Source organism: Colletotrichum fructicola (genome assembly GCF_000319635.2).
Source record: "Colletotrichum fructicola Nara gc5 chromosome Unknown KSG_Nara_v1_contig04, whole genome shotgun sequence".
In the NCBI taxonomy this organism is placed as follows: Eukaryota; Fungi; Ascomycota; class Sordariomycetes; order Glomerellales; family Glomerellaceae; genus Colletotrichum; species Colletotrichum fructicola.
In genome coordinates, this window is record NW_027094054.1 from 1991200 (window position 1) to 2012372 (window position 21173).

Here is a 21173-nt window from a genome sequence, read left to right on the forward strand (position 1 = left end):
AGCAAGAAGATCACAGGTAAATTGATGCCAATGCAACTCGCGACGCTGCCAGCTTCGACGAGTGGAGGGCGGTCTTCATCTGCTTGCCAACTTACACCACTGCAAGGTAAGTGGGGATGTATCCGTCGTGTGTGCCCCCGTCAGGAAGCATACACTTTACATAGTGATCTATCCCACGACCGGGGCCCCAATAAACGTTATTCGAGGCCCGGCGACCGAGACCTTATCTCTCTTTCACGACGACTCTGAGGAAGAGAGAGAAAGTTCCGATGGAAGCTGGGGGCATGGTAAGGCACGGTACGCTCCCCCCAAAAGACCCCGTTTCGATCGACGGGCGACGTTTTGGCACGCCTTGTTGCCTGTCATGCCAAACCTGCTTCGCCTTGCCTTGCCTCGCTGGGCACCTTATCTCGGGGTGTAGTGTAAACACCCAACGCCTCGCCTCTTGTTGCAAGACACACCCAACGGTAGAGTAGCATCGACGAGATACAAGTCGGCCACCGGGCTCTCTACCCGCAGCTGGCGGTAAGTCATCCCGCGGTGTAGGTAGCCTTCTTCCCCGACTATCGCGCCAGCCAGACCCGGCACAGGCCTGTTTTGCCTGTTAGCCGTTTCCACTTGCTCAGGATTGCCAGTCACCCAGTGTAACGATGCCGAAAGCAACACCACAATGTCCTGGGGCAACCAGGAACGTCTGAGGGGGTCGAAGAAATGCTGGCAATCATCTGAACTCGGGCCCATGCCATGGCGCAACATCCTGCAAAAAACTCTCTCCCTCAATGAGGTGCTCTATATCAATGCATCACGCAGCGCGGCCGAGGCAATCGGCAAGGCCTTGCTTGATTCTTACATGGACATCTGTCTCTCTCTGTATCTACTCGTCGATTAAAACCTATCTGGAAGGTCAGCAAAAAGTGACTACAAAGAGGGGACAGCGAAGGCGCTTGCCACGTTGGTTGGTTCGTGTACCGTACTCCCATCGGATTGTCGCCGGGAGCTGGTGTCAAGTCGCGCCCCGCCGCCAGCAAAGAGAAAGGTGAAGTAACTTCCCAGAGAAATAAGCAGGGAAGGGTACCTCGGACTGGCAGCAACCTTAGACGCGGGAGCTGTCTTAGGTAATGACGCAGAGTGCCCAAGGGCCGCCGGTCGACGCCAACAAGGCCAACCCAACGGGCCCCAGCTCGAAAAGAGGAAGACGAAGGGAAACAGGGTGATGGCAAGTCCGACGTCAAACGGGGCGAGATCTACCCTCGATTCGCATCTCCTCCTCCCGCCGTCTTGCATACTACTTGACTAGTAAATTGGCCTCTCCAACGCCGTCATCGAGGTGGCTGGCTGTCAAGTCGAGGAACAAGCGATGTTTCTTCTACCGTGATAATTTCTTCTGCCCAGACTGCCAATCCTCGCGACCATGGGTGGTGGAGAGGGGGACTACGGAGGTTTTTCTGCTCCTTTACGGCCTCTGACATTGGCAGCGGCTGCATACGAACGATACATATTTCGGATTATTATTGCCCTGGGCAGTTTTGTCTGGCTGCCTGTCTGTCTGGCTGCTGCAGACTGCGTATTCGTCCCTCCCGCACTCTGCCTTTGTACCCCCCCTGGTGAGCAAGTCGTCCAAGGTACAAAGGCGCAAAAAGCCAGCTGCTTTGCTTTGCTGCGCTGCAGACTTGCAGAGGATCTCCAGCTAATCCCAGGTAGCTCCCTCCCAACTGGCCACACCCTCCCATGCCCCCCGACTCGATCACGCCTACACTACACACTCGACCAATCCAATCACACGTCGAGATGTTGGAAAACCAGAGTCGGGACTTGCCTGACCCTGACGGTGGTGACTGAGGTGCTCGACTGCGACTCTCTGAGGGTAGGTGGATGGTCGAGAGGGTCCGCCTCAGCTGCTGCCTCACTCTAATTGTGCAGTCACAGGCTGCTGGTTATTACATCACTCTGCTGCCGTTGGTCACCTCACACGCCACACAAGCAGCACACTTACACGCCCTGCCTCTCTCTTCCGCCAGTCTGTCTGCAGCACAATATCGCCATCAATCAGTGTGCGTCCAAACAACAGCAATGACAATACCAGGCCCATCAGACGCTTGGAACTTAAGTCTCGAGGGTTCGTCGCCCTTCCACGGCTGGGAATCAGCATCTGGTGTCTGCTCTTGTCAGGCCGTTGTCGAGCAGCAGCCATGACTGGTTGAACGGCCCCCATTAAGGTTACGTCCCAGACTCGTCTCGTTCCAGCCGCGTCAAGATGCACGATGCCCCGTCCTCACCACCACCACCACCACCACCACCCACTCCGGATCCGAATCTCCTTGAGGTCTCTGACTAAAGAAACGGGTTCAACTCATCACCCAGAGCCAGGCAAGGTGCCCACTCTGCTGGACTATGATGCGGATGCCTGGAAGGCGGCTCGTCACCCCCACTGTTCTCTGCTACCAACGACACCTTGGGTCGACTAACAACGAGGTCGACCAAACAATCTTGTCGGATTGCTACCGCACAACCCGTTTGTACAAGCGGCCGACGAGTCAGCGCCAGGGCTGCAAGATGATGCGATGGCAGAACGACCGCCTTGGGGTTCATTCTGCCATCCACACGCCGGTCGCGAGTAGCAGAGTTGTCCACTGCCCTACGCTCGCATCACTCTATGCCGGGCTCTTTCTGCGTCCTTGACTCCATCCCACACTTCTGCCAGTCCGCATGTGTGTCGCAGACGTGCCGCACCTTGCACCAGCTGGCGGCGCTGCACGCCCAAAACACACCACACTGACAGAAGCCGGAAGATGCTGGCAAGAGGCAGAGACAAGACAGGACAGGAAGACAGACATCAGGCACACGCACGCACGCACGCATCCGCACACGGGCTTCATCAGATTGTCCCAGCCTGCCCCACTGCTCGCCGCGTACCTTTGCCGCCAAAATAGCACACCCGTTTCAAATGTGGGTGGCCCACGACTGTGGACGGGGGCCCTGAACAGCGGCTAGTCCAGATTATCTCGCCGCCCTCTTCGACGTCGTCCTTACTGCGTGTGCCTGGGATGGCATGTGTTTGGATTGTTTCTGCATGGCCTGCTGGCAATCATTGTCAAATTCAATATCACAGCCCTCTGTTTCTTACGCCCACTGCCACCATGTGTGCAAGGACACAGGACACCAGGCGCGGCAATTCGATTCTGAGTACCGCCAGCCGGCGACGCTGACTGTCCGGTCGATAGTCACACTTGGAGGGGGCTGCCAGGTGGAAGGGGCGGAAACTCCTGGCGTGCATATGGCAGACAACCAGACTCGGTCAACTCGATCGCCTCACTAGCACAAGGCCCAGTCGTGCGTACTACGCCGCCGCTGCTTTCTCAGCCCAGCAAGGGTCAGCAACACCATCGCCCAGATACTTGGTCCGGTAGTCAGCTTGATCGATAAGGCTGCCATATGGGAGCTGAGCCCCTGGGTCGGTTGTGCCAGCTGCGCTCTCATCAAAAGATTCGCACTCTCGACTAAGCCAAAGTACCTTCCTTGGCCGTTGTCTTTATTTGTTGTGCGCAAATGACCGCCCTTGGGTGCCATTGGTCATTGGCCCGTCGGCAGTGATCATCGCCGGGGTCCAGTTGACTCCGGTCGGCTCGGCCGGTCAGATTGCCTGCAATTTGGGCCTATCTGGTTGCACAGTGGCTCGTTGAGAACGTCGGCCTGGATATGTGCTACAATCGACTCCCTCCTCCCAGCAGAACGAGGTTCTCGGAGGTCGCCAGGAAAAGCAAATACGTGGAAGCCCAAAAGAGAACATCTGCGCGGGTCTGGCGCCTTAGCACCAAGACATGTGCACACCAGCCCCCGCTCCCACACCCGAGTGGCTGACAGGGGCACGGGGTTCAAAGAAACACGGTGCTGGCAGCGAACATGAGGAGGGAAACGAACAAGACATGGAACCGCGCGATGACAGTGATGCTGGCAGATGTCCTCCCCCAGGACCGCCGCTCGCAAGGCATATGCGAACTGAAGCTGTCTGTAACCAGCTTGTTAGAGGCGGCTGCGCGGGGATCATCTGGTCGGTGCGGTTCGTCGCCGTAGGCACTGGCAGATCTGCTGGTACCTGCATTGCGACGAGCGTTCGACTGTGAGACGATGTCTCTCCACTGACAGGCGAACATTTGGACGAGGCAGGCGAAACGGCTTCAAGCAAGGCCAACGCAACACAACGCAGACCAACCCACCCTCTTGTTTCCCCAGCCGTTGTCTTCCGCTGGGGGATCCCTTACGTGGACATCCTCTCAAGTTCCTTCAGGTCGCCCCTTTTTTTTCCCCTTTGCCTGCACTCATCTTGGGAACAGATGCAGACGGTGCCGTTGAGCGCTTTGGAGGTCTCTGTGCCATCTGCAGGCATGTACCAAGTAGTAGGGCCTTTCACAGTGAGATACACACAAAAGACGGACGAAAGCAGCAGTTGGTCAATTTAGGTTTACGCCTTCGTCCCGCTTGAACGGCACGGGCGAGGGTCATGCAGCTAACGCACTCGAGCGTATCTATCTTCCCACGACTCACTCTCAAGGTCGAAACGGCTGCTCCAGCCTAGGACCTTGAAGGCTTCTGAAGCCTACGGGCAGTAAGCCAACAACCCACTTCCCCTCCATGATCTGCGCGCCCTCTCAAAGTTTCGAACTGCCAGTGCGGGAGCTAGCTTCGCACGGGAAGAAGTTGATACGGCAAGGCATGAAGATAATGAAGAAGATGGAAGAGAACAGTACAACAAGAAAAGACCGAATGACCTGTTGTCTGTAGTCCGCAATCACCTGGCCTCATTGGGTTGCATCATGGCGTGAGTTTGGGCTTTGTCATACCGGTAAACAACGATTCGCAAGGCATGGCGTCATGAAATGACACCCGTATCTGATGTCGACGGTACCGCGAGGCGAAATCGAGATGCGGATGGGCTAGTTCTCGCCTCCTCAGCCAGCCGCGCACGCCGGTCTGGAGGGCTGTCTTCAGAGCTCTTGGGGTGTGATGAATCTGAAGACTTGAACAAAGAGGATCGCGGTACAGACGGCAGCTCTTTTGATACAGTCAACGACGTCTGATCGTCGCACTCAAATCGACGACCCGGGTAACCAGGGGGGCCAGACCCCCCATGGTGGTGGGTCAGGGCCACTCCAAGTTCCATGTCCAGTTTTTCCTTCCCCGTCGCCCTGATGCGAGTGAGCTTCAACGACGGGCTTTCTCATTCTCGACGACAAACCGCATAGCTGAGTGAGGAGAGCTTGCGCGTGTCATATACACCTTCAAGCTCACTAACAAGACAGTTAAATCGAAGACGCATTGCTTCATATCAAAAACGTCGAGGGAACTTTTTTGACAAGGTACATGGAGGAACAGGGCATCATGCCCCCTGAGGATCACACTGGAAGGTGACGGAAGCGTCTGCGTGTCGCTGGGACGGTGCCCATCCGTGAACAAGGCCAGACCCTGGACGGGTGGCTCGAGAAACGGCAACGATTGGCTCGAATCTCGGTAGGCGGCACTGGGCTGTCTTCGTCTCATTTTGTCGGACTCTCCCTCTCTCTCTCTTTTCGCCATGTATTTTCTGCCCAGCCCCGAAAAGACGGTGGCTTTTGCTGACCCTTACCGGCCGCCATCAAGCCATTGTGTGGCCACGTTCAGTTCAGGTCGAGCCGAAGTCCACGACGATATTGGGGCCCGGTATGACAGCAAACCGCAAACGGTCACGGACTGATGTGTTGGCTGAAATAGAAAGAAGGGGACGACCGCGATGGGTGTCGGAGGACAGTCGTTCGAAGATCTTGCATCTCGCATAATGCAGGTTTCTTCTTTACGGATTTCATGACGGACGAGTTGTCATGGGGGTTGGTTATGCGGGAAGGAATTTCACTCTGTGAGAGGGGACCTGCTGGCTGTCTTCTGGAAGGCATAAGGAATGGGCGAGGGAAGCTCAAGCGCGGCTCTCATTCCCCCCACATCCAGCCCGATGGCAACTCGTGTTCAGCCTCAGTCTGGCTTGCGATGGATACAGTATTGCGGGTGGTTCAACCTCGTGACCACCAAGACTCGTTCGCAAGACAATATTGCGTTCTAGGCCTGATGATGGGATTCTCCATCCGGCGCCGCAGGAATCGCGAGAGTCTGAGGGTTCTCGATTACAGCGAGGTATTGTGTGTGCAAGAACCCGGTATATGCACAGTGGGAAGAGCAAGAAGAAGGGCGGCTTGTCAAATGGGGTCGCGGCAGCCATGGAGTGCCCCTGCTCACTAGTTTTGTCGCGGACAGGGGTGGGTGGGCAGCAAGCGGCGGACCGCGGTCGAGGGAAAGGACGTGCTGGCGCTGGTGAGGCGCTGATCGACGACGGACGAGGCTCCCGGGCAAGAGGGACGCGGCCAACTGACGGCCCTGTAGCTCTTAGCCCGCAGCCCGTAGCCGCGGGCGAACTGTGTTTGGTGCTGGGTTGACGGGAAGATCTTTGTCTCTGCAGCGTCGTCGATATATGAAGGCTCGCGTGAGGATGGGTTCAATGGAGGTTTTCCTTTGGGGGAGGGGAGCGAGGTTGGCAGGGGGCTTGTGGAGAGAGATGTTTCCCAGCTGGCCTGTCGGTTTGAACCTTTGGGGGCGAGAGTTCCATCAGAACCGCTGTCGGCTGCCACCTTCAAAGTTATCTTACAGACAGAGATCTCTGTTCCCCTTTGGCGAGATGAGATTGGGCGAGCCTTGGGGGAACCGGCAACGACGAACGAGCGCTGTCGATGGTGCCCGTCGCTGTGCTGCGCTGCTTGCTGCTTGGCTCTTGGGGTGGGGAGTGCACAGACAAGCAGCTGCAGGGCATCCCCAAAGGGGGGAAGACGTCTCTTGGGGTCACGCCAATGAGCTTGGCTCCCCCCGACGGGTACGGAGCTGCGTTGCTGTCTGCTGCGTGGGAAATGGGGGAGACAGGGCAGACGAGAGTTTCACCATGTGCTATGTTGTCGTGTACATCTGACATTTACAGCAAGCGCATCCATAGCAGTTTGTTGTCTTTGATGGCATATCTTGCCACCAAGACAGGTTTCCGGATACACTCTCGTCCAAGGCGAGAAGAAGGACGAGGAAGAAAGAAGAGCAGGGCAAGGGGCGTTGACAAGTGTTGATGGATGCTGGTGCTGCTGCTGCCCTCTGTCTCTGGTGCAGGGTGCGGGCCAGTTTGGCTGGCGTCTGTAAGTGGGTGTCGTCAAGGAACCCCCTGGGATCTGCAGAACATGGGAGGAGGGGGGTCATTCCGTATCTGTCGTGCTGCAACGCCAGGGTGACAAGGGTGTTGGTCGACTTTGCCGCCACGGATGTTGAGAGGTGTGGTGCTTGTTCTCTGTGGACGGGGGTTTTACCGGGGTCCATTCGCATCAATTGAGGAGGATGAGAGAGGGCCCACGGGGGAGGAGGCTTCAGGAGCCGAGGAGGGCGAGACGTGACGGAGAGAGAGAGTTGTTTGCACGAGTTGTTGGCGATGTGAGTCGTCTGTCGAAGAAGTAGAAGAAGAGTGTGGTCTTCTTTCGTGGCCTTGCCATGCTGGTCCGTCATCCACCTAGTGGCGATCGATGCTGACCGTCTGCCCAAAAGTCACGGCTACTTACTCGAGTTCCCCTATGTGACCTTGCCTGGCCTTGCGCTCCCGACTACGACTAGTTGTGCCATGGATGCGCATGCTGCCTTACCTTAAGGCGTCTTAGCTCAGCTTCATCGAGTACCGATACACCTTGGAGGCGCTGAGGGAGGGCACCCACGACTCGCGGGTACGTATCTTTCTTGGAGAAAGAGAAAGAAGAGAGAGAGAGAGGACGGTGATTCTTTGGTGCCCCAGCCAGCCCAGCCCAGCCCAAAACCCCAAGTCCCCAATCCCCAAGCAACGCCAAAGCCGGTGCACGCGCTCCACCTCGTTCCTTTTCGGCAGGTGAAGGAGACAATCCCAGCTTCGGCGCGGATCAACGTCGGGTTGCCTTTGACGACATGCGATAGCGATAGTCGACGAGCTTCCCCTCGTGACCAGATAGCTTCCAGATCCCCGACTTGCAAAGAAAACGAAAAGAGCAGACGACGAGGCAGACCAGCAGCGTTCCGTCTCTGCAATCGATCCGTGTTTCCCTTGTTCTGCAAACCCTAAATGCTCCCGGTTACATCTTATTTGTGCCGAAGCATTCCCAGACCGAACACCGCCAACCCCACCATCGCCATCGCCATCGCCATCGCCAGAATCACCGTGCTGCGACCCCTCCAACCACGAACCCGTTTTTCGACCACCTCCCGCACAATGGCTCCCCCCCAAGCTGCCCTCGACTTTGTCGACTTTGTCAACGCCTCTCCCACACGTAAGAATTGCATCCTACCCCACAGATAACCGCAAAAGCTCACACCCCGCTTCCAGCCTACCACGCCTGCGCGACCGCTTCGAAACTCCTCGAGAAGGCCGGCTTCACAAAGATCAAGGAGCGCGATTCCTGGAACTCGACCCTCCGTCCCGGCGGCAAATACTACCTCACCCGCAATGGCTCCTCCATCGTCGCCTTCGCCATCGGCAAGAAGTGGAAGCCCGGCAACCCCGTCGCCATGATCGGCGCCCACACCGACTCGCCCTGCCTGCGCATCAAGCCCGTCTCCAAGAAGAACAACGTCGGCTTCCTGCAGGTCGGCGTCGAGACCTACGGAGGCGGCATCTGGCACAGCTGGTTCGACCGCGACCTCTCCATCGCCGGCCGCGTGCTTGTCAAGGACGGCGAGGGCAACTTCGTCCAGAAGCTGATCAAGGTTGACAAGCCCCTGCTGCGCATCCCCACGCTGGCCATCCACCTCGACCGCAGCTCCAACTTCGACCCCAACAAGGAGAGCGAGCTGTTCCCCATCGCCGGCTTGGCGACCGCGGAGCTGAACAAGGGCGCCGCCAAGCCCGAGGACACGGACGACTCCCAGGAGGACTTCAAGCCTCTCAAGGCCATGACGGAACGCCACCACCCGCACATCCTGGACGTCATCGCCTCCCACGCCGAGGTCGAGCCCGACGCCGTCGTCGACTTTGAGCTCGTCCTCTACGACATCCAAAAGTCCTGCCTGGGCGGCCTGAACGACGAGTTCATCTTCTCCGCCCGCCTCGACAACCTCAACATGACGTACTGCTCCGTCGAGGGCCTCATCGCCTCCGTCAAGGACGCAAACGTCCTCGACAACGACACCACCATCCGCCTGGTGACCTGCTTCGACCACGAGGAGATCGGCTCCACCTCCGCCCACGGCGCCAACTCGAACCTCCTGCCCGCCGTCCTGCGCCGCCTCGCCTCCCTGCCCGGCAGCCGCGACACCGCCTCGGACGGCTCCTACGTCGCCGTCTCCTCCCACGACGGCGGCGACTACGAGTCCACCGCCTACGAGCAGACCCTCTCCCGCTCCTTCCTCGTCTCCGCCGACATGGCCCACTCCGTCCACCCCAACTACGCCGGCAAGTACGAGTCCTCCCACCAGCCCGCCATGAACGGCGGCACCGTCATCAAGGTCAACGCCAACCAGCGCTACGCGACAAACTCCCCGGGCATCGTCCTGCTGCAGGAGTGCGCGCGCCTCGCCGGCGTCCCGCTGCAGCTCTTCGTCGTCCGCAACGACTCGCCCTGCGGCAGCACCATCGGCCCCATGCTGAGCGCCAAGCTCGGCGTCCGCACGCTCGACCTCGGCAACCCGCAGCTCAGCATGCACTCCATCCGCGAGACGGGCGGCAGCGCCGACGTCGAGCACGCTATTAAGCTGTTTGAGAGCTTTTACGAGCGGTTCGGGGAGCTGGAGGAGAAGATTCTCGTGGATTAGGGTTTGCTGGTGTAAGGATTTAGTGGCGTTGCGGCGGCGTGGTGTTGGTTGAGAATACAAGTTTATTTGAACATTTGAATGTGAATGTGCTTTGGTCGTGTGAGTTTGATATGTAGATGTTCTGATTCCCGAGTCGGAGGGGCACATACTCGATATTGGCCCTTACATGTCGTCCTTCCATTCCGTCGCTTCGCATGAATTTGTGACGGAGACTTTTGATCTGGACATTGTTGATGAATATGATCTGAACAACTCCCTGAATTAAGTCTCCGAATCGGAAAGTAACGACAGCTTCACCTCCTTTTGCTCCTGCCTCTGTCAGCTTTCATCTCACCTCTGCTCCTGTCACGTCTATTTAATCCGCCTCTGCTTCACACGATCAGCTCGAACTCTTCCGACTACACGTCGGGTTTTCACATATTCAGTTGGAGGCATCTTGACTTCACGGAATCTGCTGAAATCTACAGACCAAGTCTCACTTAACTCAACAATACTTCAGAGAGTCACGACGGCTTCACTCCCTTTAGCTCTTCCCTCCGTCAACTTTCATCCCACCTCTTCTATGCTCACATCTACTTGATTCGCTTCCGTTCTGAGGAGGCCTCAGCTACAACTTCCAACTAAGCATCAATCTTCATGAAGAAAGGCGAAGGCGTCTTCATTTCCACAACACTTACCTACCCTCCGAGCATATCAGCATCTTTTTATCTTATTCTTTCCTCAGCAAGTCGAAGTCAAAGTCTTGACTCACAGTTGAACGTCCAAATTTGACTTTACTCAACGATAATCACCACCAAACCCACGCTTTATAAGTGGTAAGCGATTTACCCAACCTGCAAATGAAATTGCTCTTGCCTCCCTGAGACGAGTCGAATCCTAGTTCATTCAGGCTGGACTTCCTTCCAATTTCTCAGACGTCCATTTCACTAGACCGATTTGAGAGCTCAGATCTCGTCTCAGTGTCCCCGACTGCACTCAAAGAACATCACCAACGTCCAACAATCTCAACACTCGACACCCTTGGCTGATCAATTTGTTCCCGAGATACCACATTTTACTTACCTGGCAACTTTTCGGCTCAGTTTACCGAATTATCGTCATTTTGTTCTCAAAAGGAGTCAATCAGGTGCTGCTCACTAAGAGTCCCGCCAGGTACCAAAAGGAGCAGGCACGAGGCGACTTCTCAACAGTGCCTTCCCCTCTCGTTCTGACCAAGCCCCATTTAAGCCTGCCTCCACCTGAAGCTCTTCTTCCGACTTCAACCCAGCCCTCGACATCAACTTGGACTTCTCATATTGCCGATTTGAGAACCACGCTCGACAGATATCACGTCGAGAGACCCCACCAGAGTACCCTCGACTCTGCGACATCTTTTCGCATCCGAGATCCTTCAGGTCGTATATTTGGTCACTGCTCATACCGAGCCCAAATCTCAAAATCTTCATTTAGACAGCAAGAGTTTACGCAGTCAGAGAGCAGAGCCGCAGCTTCCGAGAACGTCCCAGAGGAACCAGAACTCATCCTACTCGACTTGCCATTTCATCTACTTCGGATCAAATTTCTTACCCATCACGTCCGAAAACCTATCCTTACGTTCTCAATAGCCACCGGGACCAGGTTTTCTGATCGAACGGATTGTGACACCACAACATTGCCTTCGGGAAGGAAGATGATCGAGAAGGTCATCTAAACCATCACTGAACTCATCCGAACGTCGACTACCCACCAGAGCTACATCTTCTACAACATCTCAACATCTCAACTTCCTTACCTGCGCACCATCCATCACTATATATCTGCAACATAACCAAATCCCCATCATAACCAGTAGGTTCCAGCCTTTGTCCACTCCCCTTGGTCAAAGAACTAACACTTCTTCACAGCCACGAGAACCGCCAAGATGTGCCAGAGCGGTTATTACTACTACAAGTGCACCCACCACGAGGTCGTCAGCTTCCCTTGTGATAAGAACCGCTGCCGTCACCTCCTTGAGCCGTTCCACACCTACCTCCACGACCAGCTCTGCCACGACTGCGCTGAGCTTGGTCGCCAGAAGCGACAGGAGCGCTGTCGCCGCGAGAGCTGCCTTGACCAGCAGCCCCCATCCCGTCCCGCCTCCCAGATGCAGATGCATGGCCAGCAGCAGAGCACCCAGGGACAGGGACAGGCTCAGGCCCAGCAGTCTCAGGCTCGCCAGGACCCTCAGTCTTCGTCTCCCGACAGCAAGGGTACCATCCGCCCCCTCGAGACCAACAAGCTCGCCAACATGGACTGCCGTCTTGAGGGCACCTTGGGCCTCACCCCCAGCGACGTCTACCGTTTCTACCGCCACTTGCGCATGTAAAGGGGAGCTGGGATGAGTTGAGCAGTGAAGATTCAGGGTGGGAAGAAATTCTTAACGCTATGGGGTAACGTTGCGAGGGGTGGCATGTGATATCAGCGCGGTGTAGCGGTTGAAGTTAAAGGGCGTTTTGGTGTTGGGACAGGAACAGCACTTTCATCTGGGGAGACTTGCTTTACAGATCATTAGTGAAATGACATTCACGTTTTTGGACCAATGCTAGTCCGATGTCTTTAAAGTGATGCGTTGTCTTGTTGAAATCACTTATAGTGAGAAGCCACTGACCAGAGAATATTCAAAAAGACACAACAAAACACAGCAACGTACTACAGTACAATAGAATACATTACATTACAAAATACATCTTCAAATACAATACAATACACTACAGATTACAGTACAATACATACAAATTACAGTACAATACAATACAAAATACAATACAATACAAATACATGTATTGATTGCTCCTGACTCATCAACGCGGGCAAATGTAAGTTTTCTCCGGGAGATGTGCAGATCCTCGTTGGGATGTGGTATGGAAACATCGTCGGAGAACAGTAATTTGCCGATTCCTGATTTTGGACGTATGTTCAACCGCGTGGAGTTATTCAGTAATACCCGACACCCTATGGATGAGATGAAGTTGACGGTCCGACTTGGCGGCTCCAAGACTGCCCGTTCGTGGAGAGCAGGGGAAATTGTTAGTGCAGCGACTAAGAACCACGAACAGGGATCGACGGCGCTGAGCGTCCCCAGCTGAGCTCTGACAGCTCTGCCTGCCCCGTGCTCCAGCTCTCAGCTCTGCACCGCACGTGGAGTCCCAGAGTCTAGAATGCCCCTAACGACAAGGCCAGATGGCCAACTCTTTTTTTCCGCCCCGAACGTCATCAACCCGAGTGTCCTGCTCCTCATTCCATCTTGCGCCAGACGACCTCCTCCCCAAACATGGTCCAACTCTGAGTCTTTCAACGTCCAATCCTGCAGACGAGCCCGCCACGCAACCCTGCGACCTGTCTCGATTCAATTGATCCCGCCGCCAAGACCCTCCAGCTCCGCCAGCCATGGCTCCCTCCCCCTTTGACACCGCGAAGCTCACCCTCGACTACCTCCCCTACGCCTGCGAGTTCGACCCCCAAGATGCCAACAGGCTGCTCGTCGGAGGCGGCGGCGGCGCCAACAGGTCCGGCGTCGCCAACAAGATCGTGCGCACCCATCCCTGCCATCCCGGCCCCCCAGACAGAATGCGACTGACACTTGCGAAAAGACAGTGATCGACACCTCGGCAAAGGACGAGCTGCGCATCGCCGGCGAGGCCGACCTCAGCCGCAACGAGGACAGCGTTATGACCCTGGCCGTCGGCCCAAAGAAGGGACGCACCTCCCACGTCTACGCCGGCATCAATTCGAGCCCCGCCGACGTCGAGAAGGGCAAGAACGAGCACTTCCGCGTCTTCGGCGTCGAGCAGAGCAAGGCGCGTCTCTCCGTCGGTGCTAACAGCCCGAGCGTGAACCTCGCCGAGCTCTCGCGCTCCGCCCTCTTCGCCCCCGCCGAGAACGACAAGGACGCCTACCAGCGCCTGCTGAGGCTGTCCGCGCCCTTTGGCGAGAAGCACCAGCTGGGCGCCGTGGCCACTGGCCTGGCGAAGCAGTCGCAGATCTCGCTGTTCGAGGTGTCGGCCGCTTCCGGGGCTGCGGTGAAGCCGAGGGGCACGCTGGAGATTTCGAGGGAGGCGATGGATCTGGATGTCATTCAGACCGGGGACGAGACGTTCCAGGTCGCCTTCTGCGATGAGCGCGACCTCTTCGTTGTGAACGTCACCAAGAACAGCGTTGATGGGCCGCACCTGGCATTCACCATCAAGGAGGACGGCGCCGGTGTTACGCCCATCTTCAGGTCGATTCGGTACTTGTCGCCAAACTTCATCATGGCAGGCTGCAACCTTCCGAAGCGCACTGGCGTGGTTCTCCTGGGCATCCGGCTGCCGATGAAGGAGGAGGAGAAGGGCCGTCTGGCTGCGTCCGCCAAGCTGCCAAAGACAGTGACCCAGGCGACTACCATTGCCGTGCGAAACCTGAACCCGGCGTCAACACCCGAGGCCAAGCTCGGCAACACGCAATTCGTCGTCGCCGTGGCAGGACAAGACCGCTCCGTCTCGCTCTTCACGGTTGAGCACAAGTCTCTCTCGAACCTCGAACTCCTTACCAACCTCGAACGCCTGACGACGTTGAAGGAGGTCCACCCTCTGAACATCACCAACGTCGCCCTGTCCCACTTCGTCCCGCCCAAGACGACCGCCCGTCCTCAGTACCTCAAGCTTGCCAGCATCTCCATGAAGAACACCGTCGTCGTGCATTCGATCCTGCTCAAGAAGTTCACCGACAGGGAAGTTCCTCTTCGCAAGGGCGGCCCGCCTCGGCCCCAGCGCTATGCCGTCGCTCTGCAACCCAAGAGATACGGCACCAAGGCTACCATTACGCTCGCCACCATCATCGTCCTCGTCTTGGCCGTCCTCTTCCAGATCGGTCTCGAATCGGCGGGCGTCGTGAGCCCGCGTTTCCTTGCCAAGACGAGCCCCCTGGCCAACCCCAACACCCCCAACGAGTTCCTCTCAACGCTCATCGGTGAGGTCCACACGCTCCAGGGAGACCCGATCGTCATCCGCGAGGACGCCGTCACTCCTACCCACCCCGAGGAGAACCCGGTGCCGAGATTCCAGGCCGCCGTCCACGACGAGGCAGTCTACGGCCCCGCGGTCAGCTGGGACGATCTCTCGGCACAGCAGAAGAAGCTCTGGAAGGAGAAGCTCTCCAAGGCGGGACACTGGACGCAGAACATGGGCGAGAGCGTGTTCAAGGGCATTCTGTTTGGCGAGCTGGCCGGTGCTGTGAGACAGGCTGTCGCCGGTCAAGTATGAGACGCATGGGTGTATGGATATATATAGAGTATTTTACGATCATGTCATTGCTAGGACTGCCTATGGGCACTACGATTTTAATGCAGAACTTGTACTATGAACTTTGACTTGCTTTTGCGGCGCTCGTTGGCCAGTGATCTTTGTAGTGCGTGTTTGCAACGTGGGGCCCCATGTGCTATATATATGTGCGTCAACATGACCTACGAGTTAGAAGCACCAAATGTTATCGTGAAATCGGGGATAGATTGGTTGGGTGGTTGAACATACAGACAGCCAGGTATCAGGTGATGCCACTCCAAGCGAGTGGAGGCACGTCGTCACTGGCTGCCAAAATGTGTTGAACGGTGCCACCGCCACGTTGTCCGCCACTGTCGTCTTGCGTATATGCCTACCTATCATACTGACTTTGATAAAATGCTTGCCAATAGCGGCACAACGAAATCATCAGAGCAAAGGCTTAGGTCATGGGGTAGGAGGCGGCGATAGCCCTTTTTCCAAAATGCTGAGACATTTGGCGAAAGAGTCTTGGCCTTTCCATTTGTATCTATCTTGACCATTGCGAGGCGTCCATCATCCACGTCTAGTAAGTATCCAGAAGGGTATTCAAGACATGAGATATCTCTGGCACCAGACAACTCAAAGACGGTTTCATTAGGTGTTTATCGATGCAGCGCAATGTCTTATGAACAAGATCATCGTATTGTTGAGTTTTTCCCATACAGATCGATACTGACATTGCTTTGTTAGAATAATTTAGTCATTTTGAACGCGTATATCGTTTTGTATGTACTCCCTCACAAACTTCTTGCACAGGCGGTGCCCGGGAACCTCTGAAGCCAGGCTTTTGGCCATGGTCATGGAGGAGGCGTGCAAATCTCGCTGGCAAGCCCCGAACCTGTGTGTATTTAAGGCGTCAGGCCTCCCTTCTTGTTCTGAAGACAGGCGCGCAATGTGAGCGTCTTGGTATAGGTTTCCTTTTTTCATCGAAAAGATCCAGGTTTGCATGATCCTGGCTACTTCCATTGAGGGATCTTGTATACTCCGCGGGGATGCTTGACTGTTGCTTGTATATCTGCCACGACAGTGCCATCGTCATTCCCTGTCATTTGCCGCGGACATTTATTCACGGCGTGTATTTGGATGGCGACTGAAGTTGCCGAAACCCAAGACAAGGCTGACACATCGAATTAGATTTGGGCATAAAGCTATTCGCAAGCCTCGTTAGCGAACGGAACAGGCCACTGCGAGATTGTTGTCTTCTCCGTTTGCAGCATGACTAGATGTCTGAAATAAATAGCAGAGGCATAGGCAGGGATCAGCCCGTCGATGGCTACCAAGATACATACCATGGCCGGGCATTTGACGCAGCCAATTCTTTAAATTTGGTTGTTGTTAACAGCGTTCAGGCCGTTTCTCTCTCCTCATAGCCCGGGCAATGCGATTGACGTAGTGAATTAAATCCAGGATAGACCGAGGAGCCTCTCAACACGATAAATTCTTCGTTCCGAACCACGCGAAACTCCAAAATCTCTGGACTTGCTCGTCTCCGTCAGTCGGCGTCACTCTCTAGGAAATGCCCTAAGAATACGCAAAGTAGTCAACAATCCTGCCAGGAAGAAATGACGTCTTCATGCGTATGGCATCCAGTCTACATGGAACGGAACTTTACCTCTTTGCACAACTGATCGGTGTAAGTTGCTTCCGCGAACGCACCGCACCCGATACGTATTTGGTTTGGAACGTTGAATATTCGGCATCTCGGTCATCTTTATACGTCCCCAAGCCCAGGGCAGCAGCTCTTTTGGCAGAAGCTCAGCAGTTCAAGGGCCCGCTGGACCTGTAAATCATGATAAATAGGTCATCAAGAGTCAACAGCCTGGCTTGTAAAATGACACAATGAATCGGCTGAAAGAAGGAATTCCGCTCCTAGTAATAGTGGCTCCAGGCGTCCAAGGCCTGGCTAATGCTGTCACGCGGTGCTCAGTACGGTATACGTGCGTGAAGGACCGCCAGTCACTGAAGCGTCTTACCTATGTCCATCATCGTCTGATGATTCTTGTGAATATAGTACGTTGGAATCTGTCAATCTTAACCTGGACGACGATCCTTGCGCTTTTACTTCATGCCACTTCCGATACAACGGCTATCCCTCTTGTAAACAAGCACAACTGGTTCCAAACTTCAGGGCAAGCCACAGGCCCGATTTGCAAAAAGAATATGAGACCCCTTCACGATGGTTTAATGGAAGCTTCTCCAAAAACCCAATAAAACATTCAAGTCCGATATGTGGCTGGCTGGTTCTCAACGATGGTGAAATTATTAAGTTCGTTTGCCCTATGGAAGCCCGCATATGTTGAGAACCGAGTAATTGACGTTAATGATCTTCGTCCTCGTCCGTAAATTCCATTTTTGGAATATACCTAGGCTGTTTAAATGTGAAGATTTGCTCAATATGATATTAAGACTCTGATATCGAGATGCAGTGCCCTTCTTTAGGCCCCTTCCACTTTTCTGCGGGTAATGACCACCTTGTGCTATCTTTCTACCTTAGATATGTTAAGACATCTCAGTTATACCTGTTCAAATACCCTGCTGTGCCTTGCTGAACACTTTATTGTATTGACTGATTTGACTGATTTAATCAAATCAAAAACCAATTTGATTAACTCAATCAAATCGACTTAGACACTCTTCCCACTCTAAGTCACAATATCGAGATTAGAGCATCATGTTTTCATAGATCGTTAAGAGTCGTATCATTCGCAGAGCTTGGCTCTACGTGTGCTGTTGTCTAAACCAGGATTCTGCTCATGTGTGTATCATGCGCGCTTCTAACCAAAAGACGAACCAAGGAAATGTAACCGAACAGACTCAGGCACCTCCGCAGTGCCCGAAAAATCACTTCAATCACCTAAGAAACGTGTCTCGACCTGCCCTTGTCCGTCGTCTCGCTCATGGCGCTCTCCACGCTGGCCTGCGACTCCTTTCTCTCCTCAGCCCTCTCGGTCTTGTTCTCGAAAGCGAGGCCGGGGTGTCCAAGACACAGAGAGAAAACAGCAAGAACAATCAGTCTGCAATCATCGTCAGCATACCGAATAACCTCAAGACAACAGGCCAACTTACACTCCCTCCAAGCCGATAAACAGCCCCTCGTCCGTGACCTTCGTCGAGTTCGAGTATCCCTCACTCAGCTCATCGACACGGTACGAGCACCGCGCGAGGATGAGCGCGACAGCCAGCGCCAGGAAGCCAAAAAAGATCTTCTCCCGCTGCGCAAGCTTGCGTGTGTAGCTCGAGCGCGTATAGCGGATCATGTAGTCGGCGAAGACGGCGCAGAAGACGACGATCACGACGACCTGGATGACCAGACCGCCCATGGCCAGGTTGACGCCCAGGTCGGAGTCGCCCTTGGAGTCGGTGCTGATGGCGCCGCCGGCGGCCTGGATCACCAGGCACGACACGTCCAGCGCGATGAAGACCCAGTAGAGCGCCTTGGGAGGGAGGCGTGCGAGTTCGGGCCCGAGGTGGGTGATGCTGGTGGAATGCAAGAGCTCGAGTCAGCGAACGAACTTGTCTCTCGGTTATGGCGTTCTGACACCAGCATGCTTTCTTTTGGCATCGCAAGATTGCGATCGCGTGTAAGGGGTGGGTTCGCCCAGATCCAGCCCCAGGAAAAAGCAAACGCCGCCGAAATGACAGTGACGACCCGAAAACAAGGTGAACGAACAGAAAAAACTTACGCTTTGGAGAGGGTCACGTAGATGGCGGCGGTGTACCAGACGGGACCGCTGGTGATGAAGACGATTTGCAGCATGAAGGGGACGAAGGCGAAGGGGTTGTGGTAGAGCATGATGCGGCCGATGTAGCCGACGATCTCGCTGAGGCAGCCGAGGACCATGAAGGTCATGAACCAGTAGGAGCGCCAGCGGATGCCGAGGAAGATGTGGACGAGGCCGGCGATGCCGTAGAGGGCGAGGAAGAGGGCGTTGACGGCGAGATTCGGGCGGTACCTGTACAGGCTGTAGTGGATGTCGCAGATTTCGAGGGTGCAGTTTGCGTCGGGGCCGAAGACGACGACGTACGGCGGGAGAGGCGGTGGTGGTCCTGTCATTTTTGGTGATGATTTGGTCGTTGGACGAGTGTGAGATGAAGACGGGACGGCTTCGAGAAGGGCGGGAGGCGGGAAGGGCTTCTTCTATGGGGATCGCGGCTGGGAGATGTGATTTGTCTTGGATGCCGGCTATCGTGCTTGGGCCTTGGATACTGAGAGAAACAAGCAAGCGTGTCAATACAGTCAGGACCGGAAAGGGGCCACGCTATATACATCCAAGATTGTCACAGGGAGGGAATATTGGATTAGAGTCTGGAACACGATGGGGGCGTTCACAGCATGGACGGATCGCGGAATCCAGGTACGGAGGAGACACTCGTCATCACTAGGCGCATTAGAGGGCCCCCAAGGCTCGCATTCTCTTCGATGATTCAGATAGACTCGTGGCTCGATGAGCAGCAACGCCAATCATGTCGGAGCTGGTGGGCGGTGCAGCCGTCAGCCGGGGGTGTGTGACAGAGACAGTTCACCTTCCCGGCCGATGAGAGAGAGGCTGAAGCAGTCGATCCGCCTGACGGCAGTGAGCTGAAAAGGGATGCATTCTGCGCTCGCAGCTAGCTGGGCAGCACAACCTTCGTCTGGATGGCGAGTGGAAGAAACGTGCGTAGGGCGAGAGAGATCGGCCGTTAAGGATGGGACGGCGTCTGTCTTGGCTGCTAAGCGAGTGCGGAAGCGGGGCCGGGACGGACATGTCAGATGCGAATGGAAGAGGAATGCTGCGTGGCTGCGTGCGTGCGAACAGGGAGAGAAAGGAAGCTGTGGTCTGTGCGAGCGAGTGCGAAAGGGCGGGCCGCGTCAAATGCGTCCATTTTGGGCAACGTGGAATCCGTCGGTGAGGAACAGCCAATTAGCTGGGACGGACGAGGCCTTAGATGACGACGGGCTGATAAGTCGGAGGAAAGTTGGGACGGTTGAGCTGGTTTGGATGATGTGTTGTGCTGCAGGCTGACTGGGGGCTGTAGGGCTGGGCACAACCGGGGCGTTGGAATCTCGACACGGGATGAAGGTGTCATTGATCTGAGGCTCATCCCACCATTTTGCATGCATGGTAGGACATCAAAGTATTGGTGGTGATGGCCATGCCAAGGGTTCTGCCTGTGAAGTGGAAGAAGCCGTCGCAATCGCACCGACTGTTGCCATGGACGGGTGCGTGCCCCTGCTCGAATGCTAAGGCGGACTTAGGCGCTGGACGGTTTGGGCACGCTGTCTTAAATCTTGCTAGAGGGCTAACTCAAGCCGACCGCTGGAACGAGGGCGTCACGTCTGGTGTGCCCGCGCGCAATGCCACCGAATCGGGACAGCGCGTTGAGGGGGTCTAGACCGACGGTTGATCGTTTCCTCCACGTCCTTTGACGGAGCTGCTTTCGGGCCGGCACAGCGGCGAGATCGGCGACACATCTCGATCCTTGCATTTGACGTTACGAGGTTAATGACATGCCGGTCATGTGCTGTTGATCCGAAGCTTTGAGATTCAAGTTCGGGTGTGGGGCCGCTACTCGGCGCCGGAGGCCGGGCCCCGGTGTTCGGAGCAGCCACCGAAGACCTTGTCGTGCAGTCTGCGTTACACCTTTCAGTGACCACGTGCACTCAAGATACGTATTCTTGGAATCGTTTCGAGCGAAGCTTGATTCGTTTTCCTGCAGTAAGCATATCCACGAGATGGGACGAACTGGGCCGAGTCATGCGGCCTCTTTCTCTGAAACAACACGGACAGGCCATATTGCAAAAGTTACGATTCAGCTTCGTACATATCAGCAGGCGGCTTCAGTATTGCAAAGAGAGGATCGTTAATTATTATCGGTAGGTACGAGGAATGATCGTCAACCCGCTCGGTGAAATATAGGTGCGTGAGAATAGAACAGTTGTGCACATCTATTTAAAGTTGCGTGCTCTCTGGATTCGGCATTTGTGTGGGCGAGGCTAAGAACTAATCATCTCAGCCCGAATTCAGACGACAAGAGCACTCTACTGCAGACAATGTC

At 55.4% G+C, this 21173-nt stretch overlaps 4 protein-coding genes across 4 annotated transcripts; 3 read left to right on the forward strand and 1 right to left on the reverse strand.

The window, feature by feature from the left end:
- Positions 1–8284: 8284 nt before the first annotated feature.
- Positions 8285–9822, forward strand: dapA-3 (Aspartyl aminopeptidase; the record flags this gene model as incomplete). Its single annotated transcript, XM_032035957.1, has 2 exons — positions 8285–8342; positions 8399–9822. 2 exons carry the CDS (start codon positions 8285–8287, stop codon positions 9820–9822), a joined length of 1482 nt encoding a protein of 493 aa, XP_031885047.1.
- A 1900-nt stretch (positions 9823–11722) lies between these two features.
- CGGC5_v007382 (uncharacterized protein) lies at positions 11723–12166 on the forward strand (the record flags this gene model as incomplete). The annotated part of the gene is made up of 1 exon (XM_032035958.1): positions 11723–12166. One exon carries the CDS (start codon positions 11723–11725, stop codon positions 12164–12166), a length of 444 nt encoding a protein of 147 aa, XP_031885157.1.
- Positions 12167–13227: 1061 nt separating this feature from the next.
- Positions 13228–15080, forward strand: CGGC5_v007383 (uncharacterized protein; the record flags this gene model as incomplete). Its single annotated transcript, XM_032035959.1, has 2 exons — positions 13228–13368; positions 13431–15080. The coding sequence occupies 2 exons, from the start codon at positions 13228–13230 to the stop codon at positions 15078–15080; spliced, it is 1791 nt and encodes a 596-aa protein (XP_031885156.1).
- A 2911-nt stretch (positions 15081–17991) lies between these two features.
- RSB1-7 (Sphingoid long-chain base transporter RSB1) lies at positions 17992–19191 on the reverse strand (the record flags this gene model as incomplete). The annotated part of the gene is made up of 3 exons (XM_032035960.1): positions 17992–18151; positions 18204–18614; positions 18821–19191. 3 exons carry the CDS (start codon positions 19189–19191, stop codon positions 17992–17994), a joined length of 942 nt encoding a protein of 313 aa, XP_031885160.1.
- Between the last annotated feature and the right edge of the window lie 1982 nt (positions 19192–21173).